At 37.8% G+C, this 21,687-nt stretch overlaps 1 protein-coding gene and 1 long non-coding RNA gene across 2 annotated transcripts in view; both read right to left on the bottom strand.

Moving 5' to 3' along the window:
- OBI1 (ORC ubiquitin ligase 1) overlaps positions 1-21,687 on the bottom strand; it is a 42,013-nt gene that overhangs the window by 13,727 nt on the left and 6,599 nt on the right. Inside the window, exons 2-5 of the mRNA XM_040487277.1 lie at positions 15,354-15,489; positions 14,112-14,203; positions 11,322-11,570; positions 7,676-7,764 (exon numbers count right to left, since the gene is read on the bottom strand). Coding sequence (XP_040343211.1) covers positions 7,676-7,764; positions 11,322-11,570; positions 14,112-14,203; positions 15,354-15,489 — 566 coding nt within the window. The remainder of the gene's footprint in view (positions 1-7,675; positions 7,765-11,321; positions 11,571-14,111; positions 14,204-15,353; positions 15,490-21,687) is intronic.
- LOC121037823 (uncharacterized) lies at positions 4,482-7,668 on the bottom strand. Its single transcript, XR_005794009.1, has 2 exons — positions 5,849-7,668; positions 4,482-4,687 (listed from the first exon to the last, which is right to left on the bottom strand). It is a non-coding gene; the product is annotated as an uncharacterized LOC121037823 (long non-coding RNA).

The following is a 21,687-nucleotide window of genomic DNA, read 5'->3' as shown; positions in this document are numbered from 1 at the left end:
GCCTCACATACTTACTAAGAAATTTGAGGACAATGGGGAATCATCAAAGGTTATTACGCAAGGGAGTGAGGTGATCAAATTTATATTCTCGAATTCTGGCAACAAAAAGGCAGATGATTGAGAGTTGAGAGTGGAAAGAAGAGCAATCAGTTGGAATGTTGTTTAAAATAGGCTAAGCAAGAAATCAGGTGGATCTAAACTAGCAGGATGAGGAGATGGATTACATAGACATTTAAGAGGTAGGCTAGAAAGAATATACTGAACAATTAGGCGTAGGATGAGCAGACAGGGTAGAGAAACATAGAGGGCTGAAGTTTTTATCTTAGGCTACCAGATAAGTAGTAAAGCCGTTAAGGAGGATAGGAAGAAAGTAAGAGGATAAACAATCTTTTGAGTGAATGGATAATGGATACAATTATCTAGACACATACCTCTATTAGTTCTTGGTGCTACATATTGTTTCAAGGCCATAAAATTATTTCTGTTAATCCTCCCAAGAACACATCGCCCACATTTTACATAAAGAAAATGATGGCTCCAAGGGATTAAGTAATTTATTGAACGTTATTTATCTATTCATTTAATTATTCAACAAATATTTATCAGGCACCTTTTAGGTGCTGGCGTTTGCAAGTGAAGGAAATAGGCAGCGGAGCTTAGAGTTTAGAATGGAGGAGACAGACAACAAACAGACCAAGCAAGTAAACAAACAAGATAAATTCAGACTGATAAGGGCTAGGAAGACAAAAATTCTATAACCTTGGTTCAGCATTAGCTGTGGGCTCTGTTACAAGGGCATTTCAAGTTTTAATTCATTTAACCCTTACTACAACCTATAAGATCAGTACTACTATTGGCCTCATTTCACAGAAGACAAAAAACGGAACTACAAAAAGGTTAATTATCTTCCCCCAAATCACAAAGCTAGTAAGTAGACAAAACCAGAGTTCAATCCTAGGGAGTCTGGTTCTGGAGCCTGTGCTCATAATCACATGCTATCCTGCTTCACCATGCCATGACTGTATTACTATGGTATCCCAATAAGACAGGGTAAGGAAGTAGAAGGTACGAAAGCAGAATGCTTCTTTAGAATGAATGATCAGGAAAGGCCTCTCTGAATCTGATGACAGAATGAGTCAGCCATATAAAGATCTGAAAACAGAACATTCTAAGCAGAGAGAAAAAGTCCAGCATGTTTCAGAAACACAAAAAGGCCAAATGGCTGGAGCAGGATGAGCTGGGGGAATGGGAATGAGAATAAGAAGCGGAACAGGCAAACATTGACTAGTTTGTGAAGAAACGGATTGTATTTCAGGAAAAAACTGGACAGTTTTAGGTAGGAGACTTATATAATTTGATTTATATTTTATAAAAAGACAATTTAAAGTATGGTGAAAATGAATTGGGTAGGGAAAGGAGGGGCAGAGTGGAAACAGGGAAATCTGAAGCCACGTAATCTGTCTCCAGAACTAAGCCTTTATTTAAACACTATGCTTTCTGGTGAATTTAAGGTATAGGATCTTGGGTGAAGGTACAAAATAGACAGATGGGAATACGAATGTACAGCTAAGGAAAAAAGTTGAGGCCAAACAAAGATTAGATTTTTGTTTTTTAATTTTTTTTTTCAACGTTTATTTATTTTTGGGACAGAGAGAGACAGAGCATGAATGGGGGAGGGGCAGAGAGAGAGGGAGACACAGAATCGGAAACAGGCTCCAGGCTCTGAGCCATCAGCCCAGAGCCTGACGCGGGGCTCGAACTCACGGACCGCGAGATCGTGACCTGGCTGAAGTCGGACGCTTAACCGACTGCGCCACCCAGGCGCCCCTAGATTTTATTTTATAATCTCTGACATACAGGTAGATGATTATTAAAGCCATGGGTGTAAATGAGATGACTCAAGGAACACAAATACAGCAAAATGGGAAGAAAGCCCAGGTCATCATCTGTGAAATCTATTCTTTCCTCTTCAGAGCATTTTTTTCTTATACTAATAACAGGAAATACTGCTCACTATCCAGAGAGTGTCTGGAGCCTTTATCTTCCCTCAGGAGAAGCAGGGGCATGGGGGAAGATTGGTCCATAATGACAAGCCTTGGGGTTGCTATGCAGTAAAAGAGCTGCATGCAGGGAAACTTTATCAAATCCATAGATCTCACTAAAGACACAATGACAAGAACACATAACATTCCTGAATACATATTTATAGAAAGGAAAGCCATTAATCCAATTATAACCAAGTTTTATATTAATGACCTATGGAGTTTTAAAGTAAGTTAGGAGCTGAGGACAAGAACTGGTGCTCCACTAAAGCCTCATACTAGTGGGCACAACCTCTGCCTAGTGTGCCTGGGGGGGGGGGGGGGAAGGCACAACTGAACAGAGAGATCTCAGAGAGAGGGCATGAAACTTTCAAATGCTTTACAAGTCAATTTTTCATATCTCTTCAAGCTAAAAAAAAAACAAAAAAACAAAAAACACTAAGGAACTCCTAACTCTATCAAGGACAACTCTCCATTTCTGGGCACAGTTTAGGGACAGTAACTGAAGCCAAGGAATTTAGGAACATGAGAAATGTAACACTAAGGTTTTCCCTTCAGCTTCTTCTCATTCTTGTTATTTCTTACCATGTAGAGGTGTGACACTCTTGGTGTTCCCCACTAATTAGGAGACTAAGAACAGGACTTTCTGTTTAAAGCAGAGAGTGATGGATATAGTGGAGTCATGCTAACCAGCTATTTAAGTGGGGGTGATGACAGTCGCAATGACAAGATGTGCAAATTACACACCTCTACACCTTCTGCTCTGGTAAGTTTGAGAACGAAGCCACCATGTTTTTTTAATTTTTTTTTTTAACATTTATTTATTTTTGGGACAGAGAGAGACAGAGCATGAACGGGGGAGGGGCAGAGAGAGAGGGAGACACAGAATCCGAAACAGGCTCCAGGCTCTGAGCCATCAGCCCAGAGCCTGACGCGGGGCTCGAACTCCCGGACCGCGAGATCGTGACCTGGCTGAAGTCGGACGCTTAACCGACTGCGCCACCCAGGCGCCCCGCCACCATGCTTCTTGAGCGTAATTGCAGCCACTACTGGAGACAAGGGACTGGAGCTAAAGGGACTACTTAATATTCCTAACAGCTCAAGCTGTTTCCTCTAGCTCAGAATGCCTTCCTCCTCACAGAACTCTCCATCCTTCAAAGCTAGGCTCAAGTCCTGTCTCTCTGATAAAGACTCACCCACTGCTGTCTCATATTTTTTGAACTCATATTGCTGTCTTTGCTATTTGGTTTAGTATGTTCAGTCTTTATTCATTTCACGTATTTTTGTTTCTTGCCTTTATTAGATTATGAGCTTCCTAGAGGCAGGGACCAGGTTTCATTGGTTTTATTTACTTATTTTTTTTATTGTAACAATGTTCAGGCATTCACAGAAGTAGACAGAATAATATAACCAATCCCCACATACTCATCACTTACATTCAACAGTTATCAAGATTTTGCCTCACTCCCCTTATTTGTACGTCCCTTTTTTTTCTGCTATTAAAATATTCTATAGTCCGTATTTTAGTGTGCTTTTCTTCCTTTTTTTTTTTTTTTTAATTTAAGAAAGCTCCATGCCCAGCATGGAGCCCAACACGGGGCTTGAAGTCACGACCCCTAAGTTCAAGACCTGAGCTGAGATCAAGTGTAGGCTACTTAACCGACTGAGCCACCAAGGCACTCCTAGTATGCTTTTCTAAAAGAAAATACGGAGATTTTCTTAAGTAACCACAATACCTAAACAAAATTAACAGCAACCCCTTGGTATTACTGAATATCTAGTTCATACTCAAATTTACCCAACTGCCTCAAAAATGTCTTGTTATTAATCAATATCCAAACAAGATCCATATACCGCATCTAATTGTTATGTGAGGCAGACCTCCCCTTCTTATTTTGCCAATGATTTTTTTTTTTTTTAAGTTTATTTGTTTTTGAGAGAGAAAGAGAGAACGTGTGAGTGGGGGAGGGGCACTGAGACAGGGGGACAGAAGATCTGAAGCAGACTCCATGCTGAGAACAGAGAGACCGACACAGGGCTAGAACTCATAAACTATGACACCATGACCTAAGCTGAAGTAGGACGCTTAACCAACTGAGTCCCCCAAGCACCACCCCCATATTGCCAATGATTTAATGAAGAAACCTAACCGTTTTTCCTCCTGAATGTACCACATTCTGGATTCATCGTGTCCTCATAGTCTTAAGAGTTATGTTTTTCATCTACTGACTCAACAAATATGTATTAGGAGCAGAATATGAGTAAGAACTCTATAAAATGTAGTGGCTACAATAGCGAACACATCTACAGTCCTGCCTCAAACAAAAGAAAGCCATGAAACAAATAGTTATACAAAATATTAATTATTAGCAATTATGATATGTGCTACAAAAGGAAAGTACGAAGTCTTAAGAGAAATTACGACATGGGAGCCTTACCTAATTTAGGGGTCAGGAAAAGTATTTATTTTGTGTAGTTAAAGCACCTTGTACAGCGTTAAGTACATAAACACTCAGTACTTATGGGTTGGCTGGGAGAGCAAGTTTTCTTCAGATTATCAGCCTTGTAAACTAAAGGGACACATCACCACCTCTGGAGTTCTGAACATCAAATCTGATTCTCTTAGAAGTCCATGTTAAAGAAAGCTGAAAGGGAAAATAAAAGGTTTTCCCCAGGTGAATTCTCCAAACTATTTCGGAAGATAAGAAAAATTTAGGAAGTGGCCATATAAAGTCAAAGAAAAAGATCACATTTTTCTGGACCATCAGTTTAGATATTAGGGCAATGAATTTTTGACAAGTAACAGCATGGGTATTATTGAAACCTGGAAGATCACACTTAGTAGAATATCTACCATACTGCTCAAAAAGGCTTGGAGGTTAAAGAAGAGAAAAGAAAAATACCCAGGTACACTTTAAGAGTGGATACACTGGATGGTAACAGACAGAACAGAAAAACAGTAACACAGGAGATAAACGATAATCCAGATTTTCATTTTAGAAGGCTATATAGCACTTTAAAGTATTATAAAATGCATCACTTTTATATGGCACTATCTACTTGAGACCAATGTAAATGTTTAAGTCCCCCTTGTTCACACCAGATGTCAGTCTAATTTGGGGGCAATAACATGATTTGAGTGTCTTAAAAAGAAATACTTTCTGCCATGGATTGAACTGTATTCTCTACCCACAGTCAAATAAATTCATATACTGAAGCCCTAACCCTCAATGTGGTGATATATAGGGATAGAGTCTTTAGGAGGAAATTAAGGTTAAATGAGATCATAAGGATGAGGCCTTAGTCTGACAAGGTATCAGACTAAGGATACCTTATTAGACTTGGTGTCCTTACAAGAAGAGGAAGAGAGACCAAAACTCTCTTTCTTTCAGATATGTGAAGACATAGAAAGTAGTTGTCTGCAAGTTAAGAAGAGAGCTCTTGCCAGAAATTAAAACTGGGGTTGATTAAAACCCCTTGATCTGGGGTTTCTAGCCTCCAAAACTGTGAGAAAATATTCAATGTTTAAGCCACCCCATCTATAGTATTTTGATATGACCACCCGAGCTGACAAATTCACTTTCCTAAATTCTTTCCTCTCTAGGGTCTAAATTTTAAAGCTCTCTCTTCTGCATGATTTGTAGAATATGTCTGTGCAACTTGAAGGATATACCAGAAACTAAAGCTATGTGTTTAAAAAGCATACCTTGACACCTAACCAAGTAGACCAAAGAAAAATAATTGGTCAAAGCACTTCTAGTCAAGGGAACAAAATGGAACAGATGGTTTTATTTGTTTGCACTTACTTTTAAACTCTTGAAATTTCATATTTTTTCAATACAAATAGGAGCTCTCCTCAGGTGAACCAGATCTGGGTATTTTCAGCTGTGGTCAGCTTCTCTCTGAATCCCACTAGGGTTTGGTGATGCAGAGTAAACAAGGCTATAAATCAAGTGCAATGCATTTAATACCTCAATGCATTGCAAATTGATCTAGAATAGGGGTCAGTTCAAATTGTTTTTTAAGTGAAACTGTTCCCTTCCCCTGAAGGGAAAGAGTGGAAGTTAGAGCAAATCCTGAAGTTATATGGGATTTAGAAGTGTGGTTGCTTGTTAGCACAGACAGAGGCCAGGTTTCATCAGGCGAGATTCTTCCGTGGTTTATCAGGCTGGAGCCATGGATATTTAAAAACACATCCTGGTGGCTGGCATTAAATCTGAAATCTGGTGGGCAACTTTTCAAGAAATAAAAGCTACAAACAAAACAGCTTTAGTTCCATTCAGCATGCTGTGGGAAATACAGCTAATGGACAAGCATTACTATGACTGGCAAGGCGAGGTGCCAACAAATGAGAGGAGCAGAGTTTCAAACCACCACATAACAGCAACATTTCCTAAGCTTATTTCACTAATTTGTCAAAGCAGAACATTATCTGAAGTGAAAGAAAAATGAGGTTGGAATGCACAGGGGAAGGAACTATTTAAAAGTAAAAGCTATGCTTCTTTCTCTATCAGTTAGTTATCTCTGCTTTGAGTAATCATCGTTTACTTCTACCATTTTCTGATACCACACTTGGTTTGACTAAAGGCAATGTTTTCTCCTTTTCATATGATAAGCAGACAGCAACTTCTAGTAGGATAAATTTCCACTGCCGGCTTATGTCTGCCTTGCCTTTTCCACTGGGAAGAAATGAAGTCTAGTGGTTAAAACAGAAAAGTGTGGAGTTCTGATATGCCACTCCTCAGGGAGGAATGGAGGGCCATACTCCCTGCTTACTGTGTTTTTTTTTTTTTTCCCCTGAAGAAGAAAAACTTCAAGTACTACCTTCCATCCTTTCTCCATCTTTAATTCTCAACTCTCAATTGTATCTTATAATTTTAAACAAACTGTTAAGCAGGTCACTATTTGTACTCTCTTACTCAGAATAGAATGAATACTATCCCATCATAAAGAAAGAATAAATTTACTTAACTTTATAATTAAAATTAGTCTAAAATTCAACAAATGATGCCTTAAATTCTATTTCAGGTAGGCTTTTCACTATAACGGTTAATGTAATAGTGTAATGGTTCTCAGTGTAATGTAATAGAGGATGTACTCCAGGGTTGGACTACCTGGGTTCAAATCCTATTTCCACCACTTACTAGCTATAGCTGTGCAGATTTAGATAAATTAATTTCATCTCTCTAAGCCTCTGTTTCCTCATCTGTAAGTGGAGAACACTAATAGGATATCGCAGGTTGTTGTACCTGGCAAACTGAAAGCATTATACACATGTTAACTACTATTAAGATTGCTTTAGAGAACATCTAAAGGGCATTATGTTAATCCCCCTATTCTCTGTTAGTACTATTAAAGTTATATGTAAAACCAAGTGAAAGTTCTCCAGTCTTAGGTCACATAAAACAATCTTCTTGCTGATCAGGTAAGAATGAAATCCCTTCTCCAAAATTCGCCCTAACTGATACAAAGATTTCACCAATAACATAAGCATACACTTGACTTTTAGAGGCAAGACATTCTATTCAAACCTACAGGTTTCGTTGAAAAGAGTCAAATGAAAAGCACATACAATCATAGCACCTAAAATACTGACACAATCTGAAACACTGCTCTATAAGCAAAATACTTACTTCTGGGGTGATCTGTTATCAACTTCAGCCTTCAGTCGTAAATTCTCCCTCACCAGGCCACCATTTTCCAATTTCAATTTTTTATTTGCCTTTAAAAAAAGTTGAAAATAATTAAGCATGAGCTAAGACAACTGCTTTGTAAAAATTATGTCATGAGCCATCTGTATTTTTTAGAGTGATATCAGAAAACTGAATACTAGAACATGGCCTTCAGAAACTTAAAATCACCACTGGGAATGACTTGTGAATCTGTGAACACAACCAAGCATTTTTAATCCATATTCCCCAAGCACTCTCCAATTCTCCTATCCAGGGAAATAAACAGAGCTATGTTAGTTAGCTTAGAGTCATTAAGGGACTATACTAATGGCAAATATGGGTTTTTTTTTTTCCCTTTTTTCACATAACTGAATACTCTAAGCATGGTAACACTATACCACATGCAATTATTTGCAAAACTAATGCTAAGAGTTAATTCTCATGAATTATGAGCTATGAGATTGATTTTTGGTTGCTCTTTAAAAATAGCTTTTTAGTGATAACAAATCTAATATAATTAAACCACTTGCTTTCTTTCTTCTAAAGGCTTTCCCGAATGCCCTGACTCACAACTTCTGGGACTCTCAAAATTGGGTCAATATTTTCTAATAAATTCTATGGCTTCTCTTGATTAAAAAAATCCCACTATTATTTTCTTTTTTTGAATTGTCTACTACCTAAAAATTGTCTGACAAAACATCAATTGCTAGAAAATTTAGAAGTTGAATACTGATTTTGGACAGGCGAAAAACTAGTGTGCCTCAATTTTAGAGTCTTTTTTCAAAGCTATTTAAATTCCTCAGTTATAGCATTTTTTAATTCCAAAGAAGAATAACACTCCCTAGCCTAGAAACTAATCTCACTAACTTGGTAGGAGAAAAATCTTTGACCAGAACATTAACATTTAAAACATTTTAAGGTAAATGGATCATAAAAACTACTGTCAACAAAAAGGTTTAAACCAGATTTCAAAAATTTGACCCATGCTTTTGGATAATTTCTAGAACTTCTGACTATATTTAATTGTCCATCCACACACAAATGCCCCAAGAGGATGACGAGGTAAGAAGGGCAAAAAACATTCTTCTAGGTACAAAGCCTAGCTCTTTTACTTAGGTTCACTGAGGTTCTCTCTGGACTCTGAGCAGCTCCTTCCCTTCACTGTCACAAACCAACCAGAACCGTGGAGGGTTAATTCTTTAAGTGACTGACAAACACTACTGCCCCCTCTGAAGATATAAGGAAAGTCATTTACTTCCTCAAACACAGAGAATGAAGCTCTCAAGGATAGCACCATAAGAGGAGGCACCTAGTGAATGCTTTTTGATGATGATGACAAGCTTAAAACTGAAGCTCATTTGATTTCTTTCCCCCATTCCTTCATCTGTATCGCTACATTTCAAGGTCTTTCCCCACTCTTGTGGCTAATATTCTCATTATGGGCTGGCTGGTTCTTCAACTATCAGAGGTATTTTCAAGTTCAGGAGGTTCAGGTGAGTGAAGATTACAAAGGGCAAAGTTCTGCCTATTTGTTGCACCAGAAGAGTAATGAGGACTTTGGCTAACTATTTTACATTTGCAACACTGACTGGGTAATGATACTGGCCTCATAATGGTTTCAAAACTCACTTAGTCCTAGAAACATCAGAAAACAAGCCCATGTCACTCATTCTAAGTAGACTGAATCTTCTGTACTCCTATATTTGATTTATAGTATGTTATTATTTTGTGTTTCACATCCAAAATTTACTCCTATATTTGATTTATAGTATGTTTTTATTTTGTACTTCACATCCAAATTTTGCTTCCATGTGTTTTAATTCATTTGTGTCCCAGTTTATTGCCTCATACTCTCTAATACCACCACTAGGCATCCAAAATTAGCTTATTAAATATCCCAAATAATTCTGAGGTTTCAATGTAGCTTTGGGTATTGAATTTAACATGTGACCTTTAAAAGAACAAAGAAAAACTGTGTTTTATGGAACTCTTTTTTTCATATAGACTCCCTACACCACTCTTATGAGTAATGTTTTCATATAGATCTTCATCTTCAAAGAAGCATTTTTTGAAATGAAAATTTAAATGAAACTTAATAACTATAAAGGAGACCATGTAGAACCTAATTATGGCTCAAGAAGATAAAGGGAAGTTAAAAGGGACATGGTAGATTGATAAATACTATAACTTTCCAGCTGTCTTTCCTTTTCATATCCTCTTCTTACACAAACCAACAGGCTAATGTTGCCCTTCGATATCTAAAGAAACTACACACTTTCCCTAAATTTGTAACAAACTCAGTACCATTGCATCTGTAGTTTATTTTTTCTCTAAAAGCACTAAGTTCCCTTTTTTCTCTCATTTTGGCCTTTGTTGAGCCCAAACAACATTTATTTTATACATGGGTATGTGAAGATGGTTTAGTATTTACACTAAGTTGCAGACTTCAATGCTACTTAACTTCGCTGAGGATCTGAGGATAGTAGGTGATGGTACTTTTTAAAAATATCATATGGAGCTCATTAATGATTTCAAGGAGGCAGGATTCAGTAATTCGGCACAGTAACAATATTTTAAGGGAATGCAGATAGGTTAAATGGGTGGTTGTAGACATGGATACCACAAAACCATCTCCATTCAGCCCAACAAAACTCCACTGTGGATATACTTGAAATCAAAGTCAAAGGCTGGTCCCTTTGGCCAACAAAACTCTACAGCACTCAATTATAACCTCTTGTACTAATGGCATGGATCTCATCTCCTTTCCTAGAGGTTTGCCTTTTTCACCTGTTCTTTATCTCGTTGGATGAATGGAAGAATAACTGAAGAAAAATGAACCCACATCATAAGCTTTAATACTCCTCTGCATGGAGTATTCTAAAGCAGCTACTCACAGCTTCCTTGGAATTAGTCATTAAGCCTAACTACTAACAATCTTGAAAATCAGAGGATGGTAGTACTAGAAAATATATAGTCCAAACTTTTCTTTTTATAGGTAGGGAAATGGATACATGTTTGTTTTTATGCATACAGGCCAGTCACTGACATAAGCTTAAGAAAAATTAAGCCAAACCACGAAGAGGGGAAATAGAAACACATCCTTTAAACTGATGTCACTTGTCTACAAGAAGATGCAAACTCATATAGAAGCACTACAGAGTCTCCAATTATAGTCACAAATGGAACCGCCTGATATTTCTTGGCAGCTAATGACATTTAAGGAGGAAAGAGTTTTCCTATTGCTTATAAATGCTCATCCAGAGATTTTTGTCCTTCTCCCACCATCTTCTAATGAGTCAAGATAATATGCCTATTTATACTTTTTTTTTTTTCAACGTTTATTTATTTTTTGGGAGAGAGACAGAGCATGAATGGGGGAGGGGCAGAGAGAGAGGGAGACACAGAATCGGAAACAGGCTCCAGGCTCTGAGCCATCAGCCCAGAGCCTGACGCGGGGCTCGAACTCACGGACCGCGAGATCGTGACCTGGCTGAAGTCGGACGCTTAACCGACTGTGCCACCCAGGCGCCCCATATACTTTTGAAGGTACTTATAATACAGAATTTTAAAAACAACTGTAATAGAATTTTTAAAAACCACAACTTACTTCCTTTAACTTATCCACGTCATCTTTCACTTTTTCATAGATTTCATTTGCTGTTCTAAGTTTTTTCTTCCACTCTGCTACAGTTTCTGGGTCAATTTTACTTGGATTGTCTGCAATTGGATGTTTGTCTTCAGTTTGGCTGCTTTGCATCAAGGTTAAAGGATCCAGAATAGTCTTGATTTGTGACTCCAAGCTGAGATTTTTACTCTTAAGGTCTTCTACCTCTTTCTGCAGACAATCTATTTCATCCTGATAAAGAAGTGCGCATCCATTAGATAGACACAGATACTGAACACATATGTATGCTAAACAGAGATCAATGTGTTTTTAAATTTTATACTCAAAATTCTGTAGATACACAGATTAGTTACGCATCAGAATAGTTCTGTAGGCAGAAAGTCAAGTACAGTTGAAATTCTCAAAATAAAACTGGCATTTCCACTGCTTTCATTTTAATTCAGTGATAGTTTGTGGTTAAAAAAATAAAAATGTCAAATCTTTGATTTTATTGAAGATATCCAGAAAACAAGACAAGTCACATGAATTCAACAAGGAACCCATTTCCTTCCACTTTCCATTTCAGAATAATTTGTGTCATTTTTAGTTTTACTTTTAACTTTTCTACATTCTGGTTCTTCCATTACCACTATGACTATTTCAAGTATTAGTTTTCCCCATCTGGAACTGCTTATTATCTTAAACCCAGTTACTAAACATTTGATCTAGAACTCTTTTTTGTGATACCATTTATTAATCTATAATAGATATTTCATCTTAAACTAAGACTGTTAGAAATTCTGTTGTTAGAAAATAAACTGGCAAGTAGCTCAATAAGCCAGAACTCTTAAAGGATTAATCTGATTAGGACCTAAGTATGATAAATATTAAGTATTTAAGAATACATTTTAGAATTAATATAGATAGTACTATTGCATTATAAGAAAATCACTTTATTTGTTGGAATTAATGTATTAATGAATAAACAAATAAGAATAGGAAAACATATATGAATCAACATTTATACAGTCATTTATTTATGCCCCACTTTATTTCAAACGTTTTTGAGGCAACTGAAGCAGTTTCCATGCATATACTTCAAAATATTTTGTGTCAAGGGGCGCCTGGGTGGCCCAGTAGGTTAAGCATCCGACTTCGGCTCAGGTCATGATCTCATGGTTCATGGGTTTGAGCCCTGCATCGGGCTCTGTGCTGACAGCGCAGAGCCTAGAGCCTGCTTCGGATTCTGTGTCTCCCTCTCTCTCTCTGCCCCTCTCCTGCTCGTGCTCTGTCTCTCAAAAATAAATAAATGTTAAAAAAAAATTTTTTAAATAAACATTAAAAAAAATAACAATAATTTAAAAAAATATTCTGTGTCAAAATAAGAGATTAACAATATCCCCTCCTTAGTCAACATAAAATAACAACTTGGCTTAATGGTTACTATTCAAAAACATACATATGCCATAAGCATGAAACTAATTTGGAAAATTTCCATTCCCATGTCAAATCACCTTCACAAGAAAGAAAACTACCGCATGATCCTACTTATATGTGGTATCTAAAAATGCTGAATACATACAAGCAGACAGTTAAACAGTGGTTATCTAGGGTAGGGAGGTAGGGCAGATGGGGAGGTGGAAAAAACAAGATGGGTCAATACATACAAAGTTGTAGGATGAGTAAGTCTAGAGATCTAATGTACAGCATGAGAACTACAGTTAATACTGTAGGCTGAATATCAGAATATTGTAGTACTGAATACTAGAAATTTGCTAGCAGGGCATATTTCAGATGTTCACAGCACAAAAATAAAAAAGCATATGATGAGATGGCTATGTTTATTAACTTGACTAATGCAATCATTCACAATGGATATGTATATCAAAACATCATGTTGTGCCCCTTAAATACATGCAATTTTTATTTTAAAAAAATCACGGTTAACGTGCAAAAAAAAAAAAAAAATAGAAAATAGCATATTTCACACCAAAATCTCTTTGCTGGTAGCTGACATAAGTATATTTACTTTACCAAAACTAACGAGCATAAATTATCAGTGAGTTAATAGACAAACCAAATGGAATGAAGGTTATAGTCACTGTTTACCAGAGCATTCATAATGCCTTGTGGGGGCTGGAAGACTGACTTTAACAAGTGAGTTTCCTTTGTTTCCCAACTTCTTGAGGGAGCAAATACTTATAAAATGATGTCTGTTGACAAATTTGAAATTAAAGAAAGGAAAAAAGAAATGCTTGTATTTGTTGCTGTCTTCTATTTGAAACAGAAAAGGAAAAAAGAAAAAAAGTTCATCAAATAAGGTATTTTTTTTTGGTAGGCTCCCTACCCAACATGGGGCTTGAACTTACAACCCTGAGATCAAGAGTCGCATGCCTTACTGACTGAGGCAGTCAGGTGCCCCTCAAATAAGATATATTTAAATCGGCATCTAAAATAAGATTTCGGGCACCTGGGTGGCTCAGTTAGTTAAGTGTCTGACTTCAGCTCAGGTCATAATCTCACAGTTTGTGGGTTCTAGCTCCACGTTGGGCTCTGTGCTGACAGCTCGGAGCCTAGAGCCTGCTTCAGATTCTGTGTCTTCCTCTCTCTCTGCCCCTCCCCTGCTCATGCTCTGTCTCTCTCTCTCTCTCTCTCTCTCAGAAATAAACATTAAAAAATAAGATAAAATAAGATTTCATTGGATGTTTACTCTAAGAAGTCCAGAGACTGAGACAGCTCAGTTTTACCTTGAATTCAATGCTGTCCTCATTTTAAATTGTAAGTATTATTTACCTCATATTCTTTGTGGAGTAACTCAAGTCTAGTTTTCCGAAGGTGCTTCCTGACTGTATGGCTTAGCATAGGTTCACTTTCACTTGTCCCTCCTACAGGACAAAAAAAAAAAAAGTAACTTTCTTTGTGATTTAAACAGTATGAAAACAAAGATAAACTTTTTTCTTATTGTTTTATATGGTTCTCCAGCTTAATTTCTTCATACTTGGGGCTGCCACTTAGGCCTTTTCTCTATCTTGATCTTGAGAAAAGATAAATATCAAATAATGCCACAAGAAATACCTTCAATAAAATATCATGTGTGTTTACTTACCTGTGTATCTTATTAAATTCAATGAAAGCAAAGGCTATATTTTGTTGTCACATTTGTACTACTGCAAAATTTGAATACAAGACAAATGTTAAATAATATAAATCCAATGGTTATATTTATATTTAACCAATGATTATATTAATATATTATCCATATTACCAATTTAAATTTCATACAATTATCAATGATACAATATAACCAATGATTATATTAATATATTATCCATATTACCAATTTAAATTTCATACAATTATCAAATGTTTACCTATATACATCATATATAATCATATAGGATATAAATATTATTATAACCAATGTATTCAAACATACCTAGTTACTGGTAACACAAATAAAAAGATTAATGTGTCTTTTTACTGAATCTAATAACCCAGTTACAATGGATTATGAATAACAGCATTAACTGTATGCGCATAACTCAATACAAGTACACTCAAAATGAATTCTTCCTGAGAGCTCTTTACTTATGCTATGGTTATTTTCTTTGTACTTCTTAGTATCATGATAGCAAAGGCATCTTACAGATGTTGTTTTTCAGGACATTCTATCCAAATACAAGGATGCCTAAACTATTTTACTTGAGAGAATTTATGAAGTATCACTTATATAAGAATGAACAAAGGCAGGAGAGGGACGTGAAGAGAAGCTGGGGAAATACATTCAAATTATTTTCATCAACAAAGTTCACAGCAGAAAAATACTCCTCTACTAGATTTTACCCAGGTACCCAAGAAAGTAACCTTGGAACAATCTCTGATTCTTCTTCAGATTTCTTAGTTCCAAGTCCTACTAGTACTTCGATAATGGCAAAATGACATCAGTGAAAACTGTCTATTTTCGTCTTCCTCCAAATATACACTATTTAGAGATTGTTTCAAATCTGTTTCTATGTTTATAAAATAGGCCCTTACCGATAATCTCTTTGCAAGGATTTTCAGGAGTGATGGGGACTCTGCAAGCTGGACACTGGCTATTATTCTTCAACCACAAATCGATACAAACTGAACAAAATACATGGTTGTTGATGCATATGACAGGCTGGCGTACCTTTGAAAACAGAAACATTACTTTTAGTACAGGGCAACAGTCATAACTAAGATCCCAATAGGTTTAGTTTAGGGCAAAAAAATTGCTTCTCTAGAATACAGCAGAGTAGGTGTTTTAAAAGGAAATTATCTAGGATTTATAAAAAACATTGGTTTATAATTTAAACAGCAAACAGTGCTGATGGAAATAGGGACATACACTAAACACACAAATCTCTGACTCCATCTAAACAAGCACAAATACTAATACTTTACATTTATGTCGTCTTATATTTTACAAAGGGCTTTCACATGCACTCTCTCTGTTTTTGTTTTGTTTTAAATAATCCTGTGAAGTAAACACAGGAAACATACATCACAAATGAGGTAACCAAAGTGTGAAGCAATTAGGTGGCTCAGTCAGGATTAACTATGTGTTTTGACTGTGTGTAGTTGTTTTATAAGACAGAAAATAGAAGAGAGAAATTACTTCAGTTTTCTACCTGATACTAGTTTGTTTATGTATTTATTGTCTATCTCTTCCATTAGAAAGGAAGCTGCATGAGAGCAAGAACTTCCTTCGTCTCATTCATGCCTAAATCCCTGATGCCTAGAAGGCAGCCTAATACACAGTAGGTACTCAAAAAAATGTGTCAGATTAAGTAACTGCTATTAAGACAGTATTTAACATTAATTAGGTAGGGAACTTGCCGGAGGGAATAATGACTTAATATTCTTCAACCAGCAAAAATTTTAAAATAGAAACCAAAATAACACCGAAATGCTTAGGCTTTCACTTGATTTACAAAGAAATGTTACTGTGGGACTCAAAACACTTTACAGCATTTTCAATATTTTCCTGTTCTAATCATAAAAATACCATTTGAGAGTCCTGCACTAGAGACCAGAAGATCAAGAGAAAGCAGAGGAAGTAGAGAGATAAGGAAGAGACAGAACCACCACAAAACACTTTCTGCAGAGGAAGCGCTTGTGCTGTCCTATATCTGCCTCAGAAAGACACTGACTATTCGTTCATTTGAAAGGGGTCTCCGCCCTCAGAGAAATCACAGGTGTACGGCAGTTCAAGATAGGCAGCTAATCATTTTCAGTCTCACTGTGAAGAACTCTCTGGTTGGGGTGCCTGGGTGGCTCAGCTGGTTAAGTGTCAGACTCTTGGTTTCGGCTCAGGCCATGATCTCACAATTCTTGAGCTCAAGCCCCACATCGGGCTTTGCGCTGACAGCATGAAGCCTACTTGGGATTCTCTCTTTCCTTTTCTCTCTGCCCCTCCCCAGCTCACACACACTCTCTCTCTCAAAATAAAAAAAATAAACCTGAAAAAAGGAAGGAAGGAAGGAAGGAAGGAAGGAAGGAAGGAAGGAAGGAAGGAAGGAAGGAAGGACGGACGGACTCACTCACTCTCTGGTCTTTGTCTGGCTTTCCAAACGTTTAGATGCTCCCTGGATTATGAACACTAACATACGAAAACTAAATAAGAGAAGATAATCCAGCATGCATTTAGACTTCCTTTTAGAGAAACCAATTCTAATTCATTCAGTTCAAATGATTGGACAGGACTGATCTGAATGAATGAATGAGACCATGAAGGACAGCTTCTCAAACTCTTCTTCTAAAGTGAGCCTACCTACAGAGCAAGGAGTGAATGTTTATCTAGGACGTATTCTTGGTCAGAGTCTCAAGAGGCAGACAAGTTGGAACTTCCTTTGCAGGTTCGGTTTTTTCCTAAAAAGTCAAGTGATGCATCCGAGTCCAGACCATTATATATTTTTGGGTGTTTTAATTTCATCTTTAAGTCATGAAATGTTTTAAGAAGAAAAAATTTCTCGGGGCGCCTGGGTGGCGCAGTCGGTTAAGCGTCCGACCTCAGCCAGGTCACGATCTCGCGGTCCGTGAGTTCGAGCCCCGCGTCAGGCTCTGGGCTGATGGCTCAGAGCCTGGAGCCTGTTTCCGATTCTGTATTTCCCTCTCTCTCTGCCCCTCCCCCGTTCATGCTCTGTCTCTCTCTGTCCCAAAAATAAATAAACGTTGAAAAAAAAAAAAAAATTTAAAAAAAAAAAAGAAGAAAAAATTTCTCAAACTACATACCAAAAAGATATTGCCTTATCTAGCCTGTAGCTTCCTGCAACACACACACACATACACACACATCACATTCCTGCAATACTCCTAGAAGTACATATACCCCTAAATTAAGAAACTCAGCTAATGAAAGAAAACTTATCTTCTTGGGCTTTTAAAGCAGCGATTTAATGTCTTTTTTTTTTTTTAAGTCATGAACTCATATAAAATGGATGAAAGCCAATGGTCAAAACATAAAACTGTGCACATTTAAGGAGATTCAAGATGGTCTCCTACTCACTACAGGCTTCCCTCATTAGAAGCTCATTTAAAGGCCATCAGTATTTTTTTTTTATTGTAGAAATAGAACATGAGCAGGGGAGAGGGGTACAGGGAGGGAGGGGGACAGAGAGAGAGAGAGAGAAAGAGGGGGGGTGGGGAGAGAGGGAAAGAGAATTTTAAGCAGATGCCACACTCAGTGCGCAGCCTGATGCGGGGCTCCATCCCACAATCCTGGGATCATAACCTAAGCTCAAATCAAGAGTCAAATGCTCAACCGACTGTGCCACCCAGGCACCCCATAAAAGCAATCAGTATTTTCTCTGTAACTGCTCCCACAACTAAGGTTAAATACCTCTCCAATCTAAAAAAAGGTTTTGGACATCACAATGGTTGGTGCTATCATTAACTAAGGTGAGAAAAGTGGAGGAAGAGGAGTCTTATAGGTGGTGGAAATCAAGAACTCTGTTTTGGCTACATTAAATCTGTGATGCCAGGGTGACTTTTAAATGGACAACGCAGAGTCTGAGAATCACTGGCATAAAAAATTAAAGCTACAGGACTGGAGGAGATCCCTTCCATGGGCAGAGTAGCTGGAGACAAGGCATTCCAGGAAGCAGAGGAAGGAAAAAAAGGAGCAACAGCAAAGGGAACTAGTCTTACAGAAGCCAAGAAAAGTTTTTCAAGAGGAAGACAGTAGCCAAGCATGTCAAATAAGAAGAAAATGAGCTTGATATGGACAGAGAAATGACTATGGGATTTAATTACATGGAAGTCATTGTGATGTGTTACTGACAAGCACTGTTTCAGTGAATGATAGGGGTGGAAACTTAATTGAAGTCTGAGAGACAGAGAAGGTGAAGTGATGACAGAATATAGACAATTCTTTCATGTTTTGCTGTAAAGGAGTGAGCATAAAAATAAGACCATGATAAGAAATGCCAATGGGAATGTTATGGTAAGGAGGGAATATTAATGATGAAGAAAGAAAAGCAGGGATCAGAGCCATAGGCAGCAAAGTCCCTAAGAAGTCAAGAGGTAATGAAATCCAAAGCACAAAGCAGAGGTTTGGCTTTTATGGGATTGAGGATCTGTCTTTCACGGTAACAAAAGGGAAGACTCAGGGTGTGAGAACAAATGCAAAGGTTGGAAGATCTGCTGATGGAAATGAGAGAACTCATATCTAACTGTTCCAAATGCCTATATTTTATCATTAAATACAAGGTGAGGTTACCAATTGAGAGTGAGAAGTTGGGTAGGGATATCAACTTGAGAAAATAGGATAAAAGGAGTTATTTTGAAAAGTGAAAAAGTAAACTTACTAGTAATTTTGGCAGGATTGCCAAACATTGTTGAGTTCCTATTTGAGATCTGTGGTTTTGACTATAAACTAAGACCAATTGAACATAGATGTGTATTTTTCTTACCAATTTTTACCTGTTCAGTTTCAGGCAGGAAGCAAATGAGTAGTACAGTTTACTCAGAGTTGGATTTTTGCCAAGGAGAAAGAGAGAGACAAGGGAATGATGACCATAAATGTCCACAGCTAACAAGGGACATGAGTGTATGAATGGTAATGATGACGGTGAAAAAGCGATGTTCATAGAGCCAATGAACTGGTCTGGATAAGGCTGAAGTAATGCTGGAGAGGAGTCACAATGAAAAGAGGATCAGAGGGTAAGTTGCTTCTAATCAAAATACCGGAGGTGGTAGAGCTGCTTTCTCTAATGTTTTTTCCTGGGCCATCTTATCTGGCATAGTTCTATTTCCTCTCTTAATCTCATGTATCACATGATGTTAACATCTTTCCTATGACAACTCCTGAGAACCCTCTGTAACTGGACCTCAGTAAGTGGCAGAGCTTAGGCTTTGAGAGATAAACCTGGGGCCAACTCCAGCTCTGCCATTTGAGCTGTTCGATCTTGGGCAAGCCCTTTAGTGACAATGAGCTTCTGCCTCTGAAAACAGTGGTTTAACTCAGTGTACTTTTCATTCAGGCATTAAGATTTAGAAATGTAAAGATGTAAATACAGAGAATACCACAAAATAATCCTAAAAAAAAAAGAGAGAAAGAAAGAAAAAAGAAAAGAAAAGAAAAGGTAATAACATTACTATCTCTGTATGCTTAGGAGCTAACACCATGGAAGGATCTTGTAGCTGCCTCAACCACAGCATGTTCAAAACTGAACTTGGCCTCCTCCACACATTTGCACCTCCTGCTGCATTCCTCATCTAAGTTCATGGCAGTACTGCCTCATTACTTGGGCTAAAGCACTCAGAGCTATCTCTGACTCACTTATCCTCACCATCCAATCTTTCACCAAATTCTGGTATCATGTATCAAGTCTAAGAAGCCAGAGACTTTAAGATGCACCAATATTTTATGTGCCACTAAGAAAACAGAATGGAAAATGCTGCCAAATACAACTGTAATATGCCATCACTTGTAAGATACAGCCAGGTTTCAAAAAGTTATGATGTGAAGGGGCACGTGGGTGGCTCAGTCGGTTAAGTGTCCGACTTCGGCTCAGGTCACAATCTCATGGTTTGTGGGTTTGAGCCCCGCGTCAAGTTGTGTGCTGACAGCTCAGAGCCTGGAGCCTGCTTCGGATTCTATGTCTCCCTCTCTCTCTGCCCTCCCCGCTCGCACTCTGTCTCTCTCTCCCTCAAAATAAACATTACAAAAATTTTTTTTCAGTTATAATGTGAAAAAAGTCCATCCCAGAATGTCAAAATATGGCAAATCTACCTCCAAATGTTTTTTGTTTTGTTTTATTTTTACCTATCATGTATCCCTTCTTTTCCATCTTCACTTCAATGAGTTCAGGTTCTCATTCCTTTACCCTTGGATCTACTGCAATGACCTACCTCCTCACAAGCTTCCTGGCTTCCAAATATTCAGTTCTGTCCACCTTTCATACTGATGCCAGAGCTACCTTTCTAAAATAAGGATCAGTAGCTTTCACTGCTCTCCTGCAAAACAGCAATGATTTTTCCCTGTTCACAGTTTTAAGTATAGCATTCAAAGAACAACATAATCTGGTTCTTAAGTAGCCATTTCGTCTGCTATTTCGATACTGATCTTCTATTTCAATACTTGATATAACCTGCACTTCAAGCACACAGATCTACTTGATGTTCACCAAATTAATAGGCACATTGGAAGCTCCCTGTTTATTGTGCTCTCATTTCTTAGCTTGATATATCCTGCTGGCCTCCAGCTTCCCCAATGAAAATAGACTCCCTTCCAGCTTTTAAGATGAAGATCAACTGCTACCTCTTCTGCAAGCCCTTCATTAATCCTTTTTAGAATTAACCGGGTCTTTGTCTGATTTTCCTAAGGGTACTCCTTATGCATTGATTTAATGTTCACTTCTATCTGCATTGTGCTTTACTTAGAAAATTGTTTACATTCTGTTCTCCCTGTTAGAGTTCAGGCTCCTTGGGGGCAGGAGAGGGGCATGCTCATCTTTGTATCCACCTATAGCACTTGCTATAATGCCTGGCACACTCTAAGATTAATACAAGTGAGGGGGGCCTGGGTGGCGCAGTCGGTTAAGCGTCCGACTTCAACCAGGTCACGATCTCGCGGTCCGTGAGTTCGAGCCCCGCGTCGGGCTCTGGGCTGATGGCTCGGAGCCTGGAGCCTGTTTCCGATTCTGTGTCTCCCTCTCTCTCTGCCCCTCCCCCATTCATGCTCTGTCTCTCTTTGTCCCAAAAATAAATAAACGTTGAAAAAAAAATTAAAAAAAAAAAAGATTAATACAAGTGAATTTTGATGTATTAAAATGAAAGGCTGAGATAACGTTCCTTTAAGTGTCTCAAGAAGCAAAAAGTCAATGGCCACTGCCAAACTGTGAAA

The sequence above is a fragment of the Herpailurus yagouaroundi genome, unplaced genomic scaffold, assembly GCF_014898765.1.
Source record: "Herpailurus yagouaroundi ecotype Mexico unplaced genomic scaffold, PumYag 164, whole genome shotgun sequence".
Taxonomy (NCBI): Eukaryota; Metazoa; Chordata; class Mammalia; order Carnivora; family Felidae; genus Herpailurus; species Herpailurus yagouaroundi.
This window is presented reverse-complemented; position numbering and strand designations above follow the sequence as displayed.